The sequence below is a fragment of the Leuresthes tenuis genome, unplaced genomic scaffold, assembly GCF_036924035.1.
Source record: "Leuresthes tenuis unplaced genomic scaffold, fLeuTen1.0.hap1 SCAF_20, whole genome shotgun sequence".
NCBI lineage: Eukaryota > Metazoa > Chordata > Actinopteri > Atheriniformes > Atherinopsidae > Leuresthes > Leuresthes tenuis.
In genome coordinates, this window is record NW_027325374.1 from 4,860,053 (window position 1) to 4,872,576 (window position 12,524).

At 43.3% G+C, this 12,524-nt stretch overlaps 2 protein-coding genes across 3 annotated transcripts in view; one reads left to right on the forward strand and one right to left on the reverse strand.

The window, feature by feature from the left end:
- tbx21 (T-box transcription factor 21) overlaps window positions 1-12,524 on the forward strand; it is a 477,598-nt gene that overhangs the window by 234,118 nt on the left and 230,956 nt on the right. The window lies entirely within an intron of this gene.
- Window positions 1-12,524, reverse strand: part of myo1d (myosin 1D) — a 100,408-nt gene that overhangs the window by 27,716 nt on the left and 60,168 nt on the right. For both annotated transcript variants that reach the window (XR_011909234.1, XM_072374205.1), the window contains exons 17-21: window positions 11,900-12,123; window positions 10,927-11,065; window positions 10,370-10,474; window positions 10,097-10,210; window positions 1,399-1,553 (exon numbers count right to left, since the gene is read on the reverse strand). Coding sequence is in view for 1 of the 2 variants with exons in the window: in XM_072374205.1 (XP_072230306.1) it covers window positions 1,399-1,553; window positions 10,097-10,210; window positions 10,370-10,474; window positions 10,927-11,065; window positions 11,900-12,123 (737 nt within the window). In the remaining variant the exon portion in view is untranslated. The remainder of the gene's footprint in view (window positions 1-1,398; window positions 1,554-10,096; window positions 10,211-10,369; window positions 10,475-10,926; window positions 11,066-11,899; window positions 12,124-12,524) is intronic.

Here is a 12,524-nt window from a genome sequence, read left to right on the forward strand (position 1 = left end):
TTAAATGCACGTCTCAGGGCAGAGTTCAATTAAAGCTCAATTAAACGGCATCAAGTTAAATCCAATCATAATCCAATTCATCCCAGTTCATTAAGGTCCAATGTAAGTCAATTTAGTTCAGTTCCTCCTGTTCTTCATTAACTCTCTGGTCTCCATTGGTCCTAATGTCTGACTCATAAACTGGAGAAGATACTCAATGAAACGCAGAGTGAGCAGAAATGCCAGCCATAAGCACTTCACATCGTTTTGACCATGGTCAATCTGATAAATCGTCCAATCGAATGAGTCAAATGAAATGTTCTGGATCAGCCACCTTCCTCAGGCTTTCTTCTGCCACCAAAAGGGAGAATCAACAGTGTTTTTATGTAGCAGGAAGATTAGAACAGTCTGTGCTTCAGATGGCTTGAAGTTTTGCTGATGAGTAAGTTTTTTTTGTGCCGTATATGTGCATATACTCTCCAATAAAGCTAAATGTTGAAGTGGAAAGGGAGAGGATGAATGCAATCACTAAAATCTGATGGTTGCTTGAGAAAATCAGTATTGAAGGAGACAACTTCCTGTTTGTGTGTAGCTAAACCACAGGTAAGCTGCTGATAGTGATGAGAAAGGATAATCGCTTAGCACTGCTTAAATATCACGATAATCAATGGGGGGCATCCTATTTACAGAACAACCTATGGTTTAAACAAGATGATTTAAAAAACTGACGTGAGGACAAACCGAGTTCAATCTGACATAAAAAATGTGGATGAGTGCATGATGTTCACGATGGGGAGACAAGAAAACCATCTACAGTTAGACTGACGAAGCAGAAGCTCAGGTGCCATCATTCAGATGTTTGATGAACAAACAGCTTAAGATCTGTTCTTATAACTCGATTGAAAGAAAGCGTATGTGACTGATGTAACAGCTGTTTATCTGGGCCCAATCTTCCACACTCAGGCCATCCTGAATTTATCACCAAGAAGGAAAAATACTGCAGGAGATTTTCTTTAACTGTGTAATCTAAACCTGTGTTTTCACGCGGTTTGTAAAGCTCATATTTTTAGCATCCTGACGCATGCTCAGATCAGATGACATTAAGTTGAGACAACTGTTGCCCCATAATCCTCCTGCTTGGGTCGCTCTGGTCAACACCAAAAATCTGCCACAATGCAAATGGATTCAACATAATGGTGTAGAAGTTTAACTGGAGGAACAAAAGAGTAGTAATGCCTCAAATGAAGCCGGACAGTATGCTGATTGTTAACTGAAAGTAGTTTTCACTGCACAGTAAACAGAAGATATGAAACATTGCCTTCACCTCGTGTCACCAACAGGTTTTCTAAGTTTTAACACAGTCCTCCTTCCAGTACCTGTTGCCCACTACTTGTTACCCTCTTCTCCCCCACCGCCTACCTCTTGAAATGGCTAAGCAGAGTGCCAACCAGCTCCCCGATGCGGCTCTCATTGGCTGGCACCATGCCCTGCAGGCACACCACGAGATCCCTGCCGTCCTTAGTGTGGAACACAACCAGCTGGTCCTTCCCGGGGGACACGCTCAGTCCCGTCACCTGGGACACACACACAGAGCACAGATACAATTAAACATGGAAAGACACACATGAAAAGACAATAATGTAGGTTGGCTAACAAATCACATCTCTATTGTAGATAAACACACAGATGCATGAATATCGGATATCAATTGGCCACTGCAGTGAGATGGCTTTACTATCTGTGACAGAGGCCTTAAAAGGCAGCGAGAGCTTCAACACAGTTCCCATCTTGCTGGATCTCTCTGCAGCCTTTGACAAGGTCAGCTAAGCCCTCCTATCATCTGTGCTGAGATGGTACCTAAGGCATGGCACGATCCAAGTTTGAATTCTCTCTCACTTGGCGTTCTTTAAGGTATCATGGCCAGCAAAAGGGTCCGTGCCCCATCTCCTCTTTATCTGGGTGCCCCAAAGTTTGGTACGTGGATCGCTTCTCTTTAATTTGTATCCCATCTTCTAAAGGCCCGGTCATCCAGGTGAAAAGCTTCTCGTGTCGCTGCTATGCAGATGATACCAAACTATACCCGTCATTCTCACCAGATGACCCCACAATTCAGAAGCTTGTCCCTCTTTCATATCCACATGAGAAAAGAAATTAGCCTATCATTGACCATCTCTCCAGCAGAGATTTACAAAAAGATTGGTGGAACGAGCTACCAAGTACTATCACAGCAGAGGAATCACTCCCAACTTTTAAGAATCTCACCTCTTCAGAGATCCCCCAGAATGCCTGAACACGCCAAACCTGGACTTCACAAATCTATATCAGGTTTGTTATAGCTATATACTGATATAGTCCCAGAGCCTGGACCTCAACATTATTGAAGCAGTGTGGGATCATTTTGACAGAGAACGGAACAAAAGGCAGCCCACATCCAAAGAAGAGCTTTGGGATGTCCTTCAAGAAGCCTGGAGAACTATTCCTGAAGACTCCTTAAAGAAATGACAGAAAGCTCGTCTCAGAGGGTTCAGGCTGTGTTGGAGAATAAAGGAGCTCAGACCAAATGTAGACTTTAAAGCACCGTCTGAACTCTGTATAGCCTTATCCACTGTATTTCCATGTATGTTTGCTCATGTTTCAATAGATCTGTTCATAGGCACGAATAAGATAGTTGCATTTGAGGAGGCTGTATACGGTATTTACTTATTTTTTAACCAGCAGGGATGTCAAGAGGAACTTTTGAAATGGATATCAGAAACAAAATGGTGACAGGAGCTCCTGTGTTGCACTGTGATATTCAAGAAAATGGTCTTTCTGACACCTGCACCGAGCTGTTTGGAGCAACAAAGCTCCCATAGGTAAGCTTAGACTCAAGTCTATATTTCTTTGGTGTGTTCATATTCTGATTGAACACCAGCAGAGTTTATTTAGAAGCTGATCAAGACCCACATTTTCCTCTTCTTTCAGTGCACACCAAGGTTCGGCTGACGGGTTCTTTTAAGGGGGAAAACCCCCTTAAACACTTCTGTAATCCGGCTCTGCACCACATTGTCTTCTGTTAATGTACTGTGAATGCTTCAACTAAGGGGGAAAAGTCAGCATTGGTTTAAAGATTTATTGATCTGCATCCCAAAGGACTGATCTGATTTCTCTAATTAAAGCCCCTAAACCACAAATCGGTGGAGAGCAGCCAGGATAAAAGTAGAAATCTTTCTTTGCTGTTGGACTGTTCTGTGTAACAGGTCCACAAAGAAAACACTGCAGGAAGAAACCAATATCTTCACAGGAAAACACTTCTCAGGAGGAAATGGAGCTCAGCTCTGTGTGTCCATTAGCTCATGTTCTTTTCTCCGGTCTGCCTTGTCATTTCCTCCCTTTTTCTCTCTCTTTATTTCTCTCCTCATTTGTCTTTCCAAGTTGAAGCACAGACGGCGGAGGCTGAGGAAACTGCCACAGGGCAGCAAGTCAGGCACATCAACATCCATCACCAGGAAGCAATGCTGTGGAAGACAAGAATGTAAAAGAGAAGCAGACACAGGTTGCTACCGGCAGCTAAACGAGAATCAACACGATGCCTGTGACTTCAAGCAAATACTTGATGGGATCACCATGACTTGAAGCCTGGAGCCACGTCCCTCTATCTCGGAATCCACCCACAGTTAATTACAAAGAGACATTTACATTTATATTAAAGGCTTAATTGATTGGAACGACAGTCGGTGTTCTAATGAGTTGAGTAATGATACATTAGGTTTAATTTCCTTGTCTCATTTTTTGTTTCAATTCACAAAATCAGTTTTTCACCCCAATTGTGAAATCTCTTAGAGCCATTTATCTGCTCAGCCATCTGTCACAGATCTGACAAAACACACATTTCACTTCCGCTGTCTGAGTCGACCCACAGCATCAAAGAGCGACGTGGCGATTCGCTTCGTTTGCTCTGATGAATACAAGCCATCGCCACACTGCGATAACATTGATCGCATCTCAGACTGAGCACGGGTGGCTTCTGATAAAATCCTGGTTACAACTTGTTTCAGGCTGCACAATCATATGAAATCTGAGGCGTGTTAGATGCAAAGACTGCTCGACGAATCAAAGTTATTTGAATGGTTTTAGAAGCCTAAAATTCCCCATGCCCCTTAGCTGTGAAGATTTTCTGCTGCTTATGTGTTACACAACAGAATTTTCATCACTTTCTGACATTTTATGTTCAGTTATTGGATCAAACAGACTAATGAAAAAAAGTGGGTAAAAAAGTTACTCATCACATTTCGTGTGTTCTGCACATGAAATTACATATTTCAATCGTAAATTAAAAAGTCCTGTCAATGCATGTTATGTGAAAAATATGACTTTTCTGATCCTTACTAGGTCATAACATTTGGTAAATACTTCAAATGAACAACAACACATGACATCACTGGATTATTACTATTACTGCTGTGTTTGGGATCATTGTCCTGTTGATGAGCCACTTTCAGCCCAGCTTTAGCTGTGGGACAGATGGCCTCACATTTGACTCTAGAATACTTTGGTATCCAGAGGAGTTCATGGTGGACTCAATGACTGCAAGGTGCCCAGGTCCTGTGGCTGCAGAACCAGCCCAGATCATCAGCCCTCCACCACCGTGCTTGACAGCTGGTATGAGGTGTTTGTGCTGATATGCTGTGTTTGGTTTCCTCCAAACGTGCTGCTGTGCATTAGGACCAAACATCTCCACTTTGCTCTGGTCTGTCCAAAGGACATTGTTCCAGAAGTCTTGTGCTTTGTTCAGATGCAGCTTTGCAAACCTAAGCTGTGCTGCCATGTTCTTTTTAGAGAGAAGAGGCTTTCTCCTGCAGCCCTTCCAAACAAGCCATCCTTGTTCAGTCTTTTTCTAACTGTGCTGTCATGACCTTTAACCTTTAACATGCTAACTGAGGCCTGTAGAGTCTGAGATGTAGCTCTGGGCTTTTTCACCTTGGGCTGAACTTGCTGGGACGTCCACTCCTGGGAAGATTGACAGCTGTCCTGAATGTTTTCCACTTGTGAATAATCTTTCTCTCTGTAGAATGATGGACTCCAGATAGTTTAGAAATGGCCTTATAACCCTTCCCAGACTGATGGGCAGCAACAGCTGCTTCTCTAAGGTCACTGCTGATGTCTTTCCTCCGTGGCATTGTGTTAACACACACCTGAATGCTGCAGAGCAGCAAACTGACAAAACTGCTTTTATCGACACATTAAACAAGTACATCTTATATGCAGCACCAGGCTGCTACGCCTATGGAAGTAGTAAGGATGTGCTGTGTTTTACACACTGCTTCCGCTTCTTTTTTAAATAAATCATGACATGGCACAATATGTCATGTTTTGCTGTGCATCTGAGCTTGTATTTGACTCATCTTAAACATTAACACTGAAAAAGAGTCAGGGTTAGTGTAATTTATCTTTAAAGAAAACCAACTACTAATAGATTGTAAGCATTCTCTCTTTGTTGTGTGACAATAATTTCAGGAAAATGTGACCTTTGTTCAACATTTACTGGCTCCGAATCTACCCACAGAGCCTGAGTGACACTCCTGTTCAGTCGCTTCTGTTTTAAGTAGACAAATCAACTCGTCCAAAAAGCACATAAACCCAGCGGGGTCGTAGAGTTTGAGGGTGCATTGTGCATTGCGACAAATCTTCAAACTCACTTTAGGGATGACCAAGTAAAAGAAGAGAAAAAAGGGCTATAAAAAGCACCAATGATCCCGAGTATCGTCTCTATGGAACTCTTTCATTAATCTACTAAATATGTCTGAACGGAAATCTGCAAAGACTATGTCTCACAGCTGTTTTTTCCTTTTTGCCCAATCAAATAAGCAGCCAGTGTGAGACCCAGGAGAGTGGCATGATTTAAGAGTGTAATCTGCCATGTTCCTGAAACTGGCAGGGAGCAAACATGTGGAAGGCCCAAAATACGTCAGCACACAGGCAGGACTGCAGTGCTGTTGGTTAAGTGCTCTCAGGTCTGAGCCGCTCCGCTTCATGGCTGCCATGAGGACATAATTTGAACAGCAGGTTTTCTCAGTCCACCCTTAAAGGGTTATGTAACACATCCCGGTGGTCGTGTAAAGACAGAAGGAAATAAAGACGGAGAGCGAAGGGTTGGGGCTATGTGATTAGATGAATCTAATATAATGAGGGAAGCTGTGCAGCCATTCATGCCAGAGAGCTGTGAGGGCAACAGTGAGAAAACAAGATATGTTTGTTGGGTTTGAAGATATTCAGCCCCCTGTAGGTTTCCTCTGCAGTGTTTGTGCTAATTGATATATTTACAATTCATACCTCACCGTTTCTATTCTCAGAGATAATCTTTGAGGAGCTTTATTAAGAATAGCTTAAATGATCACACTAAATATGTGGGTTGTGATAAGAAAGAGAAACCTAGTATGGAATAAAGAAATCAATAAAAAGATGCCAAAAAAAGATGCGAGAAAGACGTGCACGAGGAGAGCTGCAGGGATCACAAACAAGCCTCACGGGATAAAGAAGGGAAAAAACACACAAGCAGGAGACCGATTTGTGCACATGCCTGAACGACACCAGACATCAGCTGATCTGCCCTGCTGCTCCGTATCCATGACAACACTGTCCCCCCCTCCCGGGAAGTTGGCATGACAACAACGGGAAGAGAGAGAAGCAGTGGGAGAGGAGAAGGAGGAAAGGGGAAGTTGGTATTGGATGGGAGAAAGTGGGAAAATCTAAAAGAAAAGGTGAGAAAAGATGATAGAAAGCAGCACCTGGAGCTGCAGTTCCACAAGTGATCTGATCGAGATTTCTTCAGCTTTATTTGTGATCTCACCTTTCCAACATAATTGGCATCTAAATCTGGCAAACAGTTATTGGCTCCTCGCTGCCTTTCTACCCATCTATCAGCTCAAACATTCCCTTTAGCTTGCTCCACAGGAGCAGCTGTAAATACCCCCTGCAGGGCAGCCAAGAGGAAGCTGTGCTGTTCGCCTATCAGTGCTAATGAACAATGAGCTAACTGCTTTCCCCTCTGCTTGACCTTCTCTGATCAATGGCTCCATGTCACGGTGCTGTGGCTCTCAGCCAGCATCTCTGTTCCTGCTCACCCATCTTTCCAGTCCTACCCACGCCTGTACTTTTAACCTTGACCAGTTTACTCACCCTTACAGGTTGAAATTTATCATGTAAAAAGTTCTCTCTCTCTATATATATATATATATATATTAATATGTGTGTATATATAAAGATATAGATACATCCATACTATGTATACACCAGGACAGTGCTGAAACTGACTTTCTATGATAGGCAGCCACAGTTGTTGAGTAAAAATACATTCAGATATTCTAGAATTAAAAGACTTAGTTTTAAGTGACATTTACTAACAAATCGGCAAATTGCTTTTTGTTCTTTTAACAGGAGACCTGTGGATCCTGCCTCGTGGCCAGTTTGGCACACATGACAACCGAGAACGATGCAGTTGCCATGGAGTCAGTGATACATCCCCCAAAATAGAAATATGACCCTGTAAAATAACAACATGGCTCTTTATGGCTAAATTAATCGTAAATGGTCTGTTAAAAACAGTTGGACGTTGTAGTTTTTCTTGTTCTAATCTGGTGGAAACTATTTTCAGCGAGAGCTACAATATATCAGGGGTAGTAACTGGTTTATTAGTGTTGTATTTGGGGCTAAAACGAGTGCTTTTGTTCATTGTATTGAAGGAACCTGTGAACCAGAGCAGCAGTGTGACTCATTCATTTTGATGGCTTGTGACTCACATCTGTTGATCTCTGGTCTTTTCTGTCGACATTTCCATACAAATGCTGGATTATTTTTGTTTGTGAAGCTCTGTGAAGTGCTGTGTTTCTGATGCTGTATGACAGCTGCATTGATGGCTCCCCGTGGAGGATGAACCCTTTGTATCAGTTTAGGGTGTGTACCGTACGCCTTTGAGTGAGACAGCGTGTCTCCAAAAGAGCAATAACTAAAAACCCCTTTAACTCACACGGCTCTCTCTCTCTGCCACCACCTGTCTAAACTCCATCTCAGTATTTCACTTCCAGATGTTCTGGTAAAGACTTTGGGTGCCCACTTTCCAGCTCTGTAACTCCTTGCTGTCATTCTGTCAGACTGAACACTGAGGTGTCTTGTCACAGCTGTCACTCATTTCACCAGACGACAGGGGCCCGCCTCTGCCTCCGAGATTAATGTCTTACGCCTGTAATTCCCATTTCATTTCTGCCTCACCTCCAAGGTCAGTGGTGCAAATGAACTGCGCATTTTCCCAACGTCCCAGCAGGACACAGCACTGAAGCTGGGTGACTCACGCTGTATTTGTTTTAAAAAGTCATTAAAATGACAGTCGAGTTACCTTCAACTGCTTCATTCAGCCCGAGTAGAAGCTTTGAGATGTGATGTTTAAGAGTGAAAACGTACGGGCTTGTAGAAACGTCTTCAAAGTGCGGTTTCAGATTTAAGACAAGGATTTAGGAAATATCTTTATCTAAACGACAGAGGAACCAAAATGTCTTTATGTTTATGCATTTAGCATAACCAACGCTTTTATCCAAAGAGACTTACGAATGAAGATATAACAAGCTATAGAAAAAAAGCTAACAATAAGCTACATAGAAGGAACCCACTATCAGACTCTGTCAGAGGTGACAGAGATAGAGTGCAGGCATAGAGGAAAGTACAGAAAGAGAGGGGGGAGGGAAGTACAAGGGAAGTGCTACGATAGGAGATGCTCGCTTTATTGTATCCTTCAATGTGAAGGAATGGAAAGAAATGCTGAAATAATAAGATCAACACCATCTAATATGCTTCAGCTTGAAAAATAAAAGCTCCAGTGAACATCTCTCCAGACAAAACAGTGATGTGCAGGAATATAAAAGCAATCCTGCCATCCACCCTGTGAGAAGAAAGTACAGAAAGCAAAACATCCACCCGTTCCTGAGATGCCGTGGGAAAGCATTACATGCATGAGAACGACAGCACAATTAAAGTTACACCGAGAGCATCGACGAAGCAATTACATTAGTCCCAGAAGACTAGATATCATAAAAGAAATGTTACCTGAAAAGCCACAAACTTTGGTTAATAACAAACAAACAGCATGGAGCGCACAGGACACGGTTGCCATGGAAACAGCCTCCTGTTACATGTGCACGCAGCAACATTAACGGGCCTAAAACATTGTGAATGTGAACTAAAACCACCCCACTGCAGGGCTGAATGGGATTTTTAGCATTCAGACAGAAGAGGCTGGTGGGAGACCAGAGACCACAGCGTCACCTCTGCTGCAGAAACAGGAAGCCGATCGCTTAGTTTCAGTGCTTGTTAGTTAACACACACAGCAGGAGATGCAGAAGAATGAGCATCTTCATGGAAGCCACTGTGTTTCATAAATGATCAGACGCTATAGTCAAATAAAAGAAAAGAAAATATCAGGAATACAGCTCAAAAAGGGCCCATACTGCTTAAAATGACTGTTAGGATATACAAGGCAAAGCTGAGCAGAATACACCAAAACAATCATGGAAAATCATCCTTTATGACAAACCAGAAGAGTGACTTCATGCATGTTTCTGCAGGGGCTCTATTGTCTATTCTCCCAGCGTCTACTGTGTTGTTGATGTTTTCTGAACCCATCCTTTGAGCACAGGATGTGTTGACACAGCTATGAAAAGGGTAAATTACGATCTATTTTTCTGTTCCACCGCTTTGCTCTGAAATTGGTCCGTCTTTTACTCTGTCCAGCTTCAGCCCTGCGGCTGTTCCCCCTCTGTAATGAACAGTCGAGGCGGGTTAATCTGACACATAATCAGCTGAAAAAACTCTAACAGATATGTAAAAGAATAAATAAAAGCGCTGTACCACAACAATTAGCTGCATCACTGATTCAGAGCTGTAGCCTCATGTCCTGCACTATAATCAGCTGTTTTCCCTCCATGTTGCCCGTACGTTGCCACATCTTCACCACTAACATAAAGCATCTTACCTTGTGTATAAATAATCTTTTAATGACTAATTCATAGCTTACAAGTACCCAGAATGTAACCTGTTTACTACACGCTACTTGCTGGAAAGGAAGAAGTAAAAGGAACGGAGGTCATACGTTGTAGAGGGGGATGCTCTTCATGGGTTTGTACTGCCTCAGGGGGTCCATCTTGTACAGGTGGCGGTCAGTGATGAGCACAGCCCGGTTCTCTGCCTTGTGGAAACGGTTGATCTGGGAAACACAAAGCTCCTCATTAGTCCTCCAACCAGATACAGTCTGTGCACACAGAAATCTAAACACCCTGGAGGGAGCCGGTGCATGCAAAGAGCCGTTTATATGTTTGTGGACACATGTTAATATGTGGTTAGAGGAGGTTTGAAAGCCCTCTACCTTTCGCACGTTGCAGGAGAACAAAATTCTCATGAATTTGTCTTTCCGCTGCAGCTCGCTGGAAACCAGTGTGAACGATGAAGCCGTGTCAGGGCTGTCGCGCTTCTGTCGGACACAAAAACAACCGAAAAACCCAGGCCAGTTAAAACACCAACATGAATGGAGCTGAGGCTGCTGAAAAGGTAAAAACAAGAGTAAAAAGATCTCATTTCATAATGAACGCGATTATATTTACCGACAAAAGAAATGTCTGAATCCACCGGAGAAGCTACAATCCAGTGTAGCCTAACCGTTTACTCACTGAGCAGTAATAGTTATGTTAGTTATTTAGAGTTCTTGAAATGAAGGAATACTGAAGGAACCTGCAGCTTCATTCTGTAATAACACGGAGAAGTTTTACACCGGAACTGTGCCGACAACAGGATGGATTTTATCAGCTCTTGTTCTTGAAATGTAGAAATAACGACATGCACGATAAGGAGAAAGATTTGAGAAACACTACTCCTGAGTGAGACACATTCTTTCTGTGTTTTATCTTTGATCTCTTCTGCACTCACCAGGCAGTTTCCTTCCCAGGCCCTTTGTAACCCCAAGTCGGCCCTCTGGCCCTTCAGGGCCTCCAGACAGGCTACCTTGGCCCTCACCTGCAGAGCCTCCTCTGGAGAGAAGCCTTTGATAAGAGTCCATGCCCACCACCTAAAGAAAACATCCAAAAACACACGTGAGGAGCAGAGGAAAATGGAGTTTCTCTATCAGCACATCTGCACAGTGTGTTTGGGTCGGTGGGGTGGTGCTGCAGGACTGCAGCAGACCCCATCTGTACTGTGCTGGGCTCACAGCCCTTTCACTCACAAATTCTGACAGCCAACATAATTCTCCAGGAGGGCTACCTTCTAACTGTTCCCTGCTCCAAGGAAGAAAAAGGAAAGAAGCAAACAGACAATAAGATGAAAGGCAGTGATGAGTGTTTGATGGAGGAGGGGAGAAAAAAAATAAAATCAATGCCCAGTTTGAGCCTGAGGCTGGAGGAAACGTTGCTTCAAACGGACTCATCTGGATGTAAAATTACACTCAAGGCCATGTGTTGTTTTTGTGCAGCTGGGTTCAGATTTACCATTAGTTCAGCTATTTTAGGAAAGCAATTTTCCCTAAAAGGTTCCTCCTCTGCCGCTGTTTAACATTTTAAACACCGTTAAACCATGGAAGGCCATGGATTGTTGTCTGTTTTGTTTTTTACAGGTGTAGCAGCTGGTTGTCTGGTTTTTGTTTCTATTTTTGTTCTGTTTCCTCTTCTTTCCTCTTCTTCTTTCCTTGTCCCCCGGTCCGGTTCAGTTCTATTACATGTCATATATTGTCAACAGAAATAAATAAATGGGCATCAAGGGGAGCTTTACATTTATAAAACTTCCCTTGGCAAAGCAAATCTGTTTGGCATCAAAGGTATTCAGACTACAGTTCTGCTGCCATAATGCTGAACAGGAGAAGGGGAAAAACACTGTTAAACCTGTAAAAGTATTTCCCTGCCAGTACCTGTTGTAGATGCTCTTGAGCGCCTCCTCAAATTTCCGCAGGACTTTCGGGGGCGTGGGCCACTTCACGTGCCTGCCGTAATCCCTCATGGAGCGCACGTTTTTGAAGCGACGGTTGACCTCGCGGATGTAGGACTTGACCTTGTAGCGCCGGTAGGCCTGCAGGATGATCAGAGCGGCGCGCATCCGCCGATATCGCATTCTGGCGATGGTTCCTCGCCACACCTGGAACACACGGAACAAGATTCGATGACGTCTTGATCACAGAAGCATGCCTCTTCTTTTCAGATTTGATTCCAATCTTCATCAAAAAGCCGAGTGGCTGTCACATCATGGAAGATAAAAGCTAACTTCAGTCACAGTTTTCTGCTCTTCGGCTCCCCCTACAGTTGTGGGACGTAACTGTCAGAAAAACAAACCTCTGTGTACAGCCCCAGTATGAGAGTTTATATGGCCACAAAAAATGTCCTTAGCTGCTGTATCTCAGCCCCCAGGTGCCCCAGGGTAGGTTCAAGCCCGGGAAAACAAAAAACAAGTCAGAAGCAGGCAGTTTTGAGGTTCACAAACTTCTCTAGTGTTGCTTTCAAGTCATTCTCTTAAAAAATGAGTGAATTAAATGACCCTCG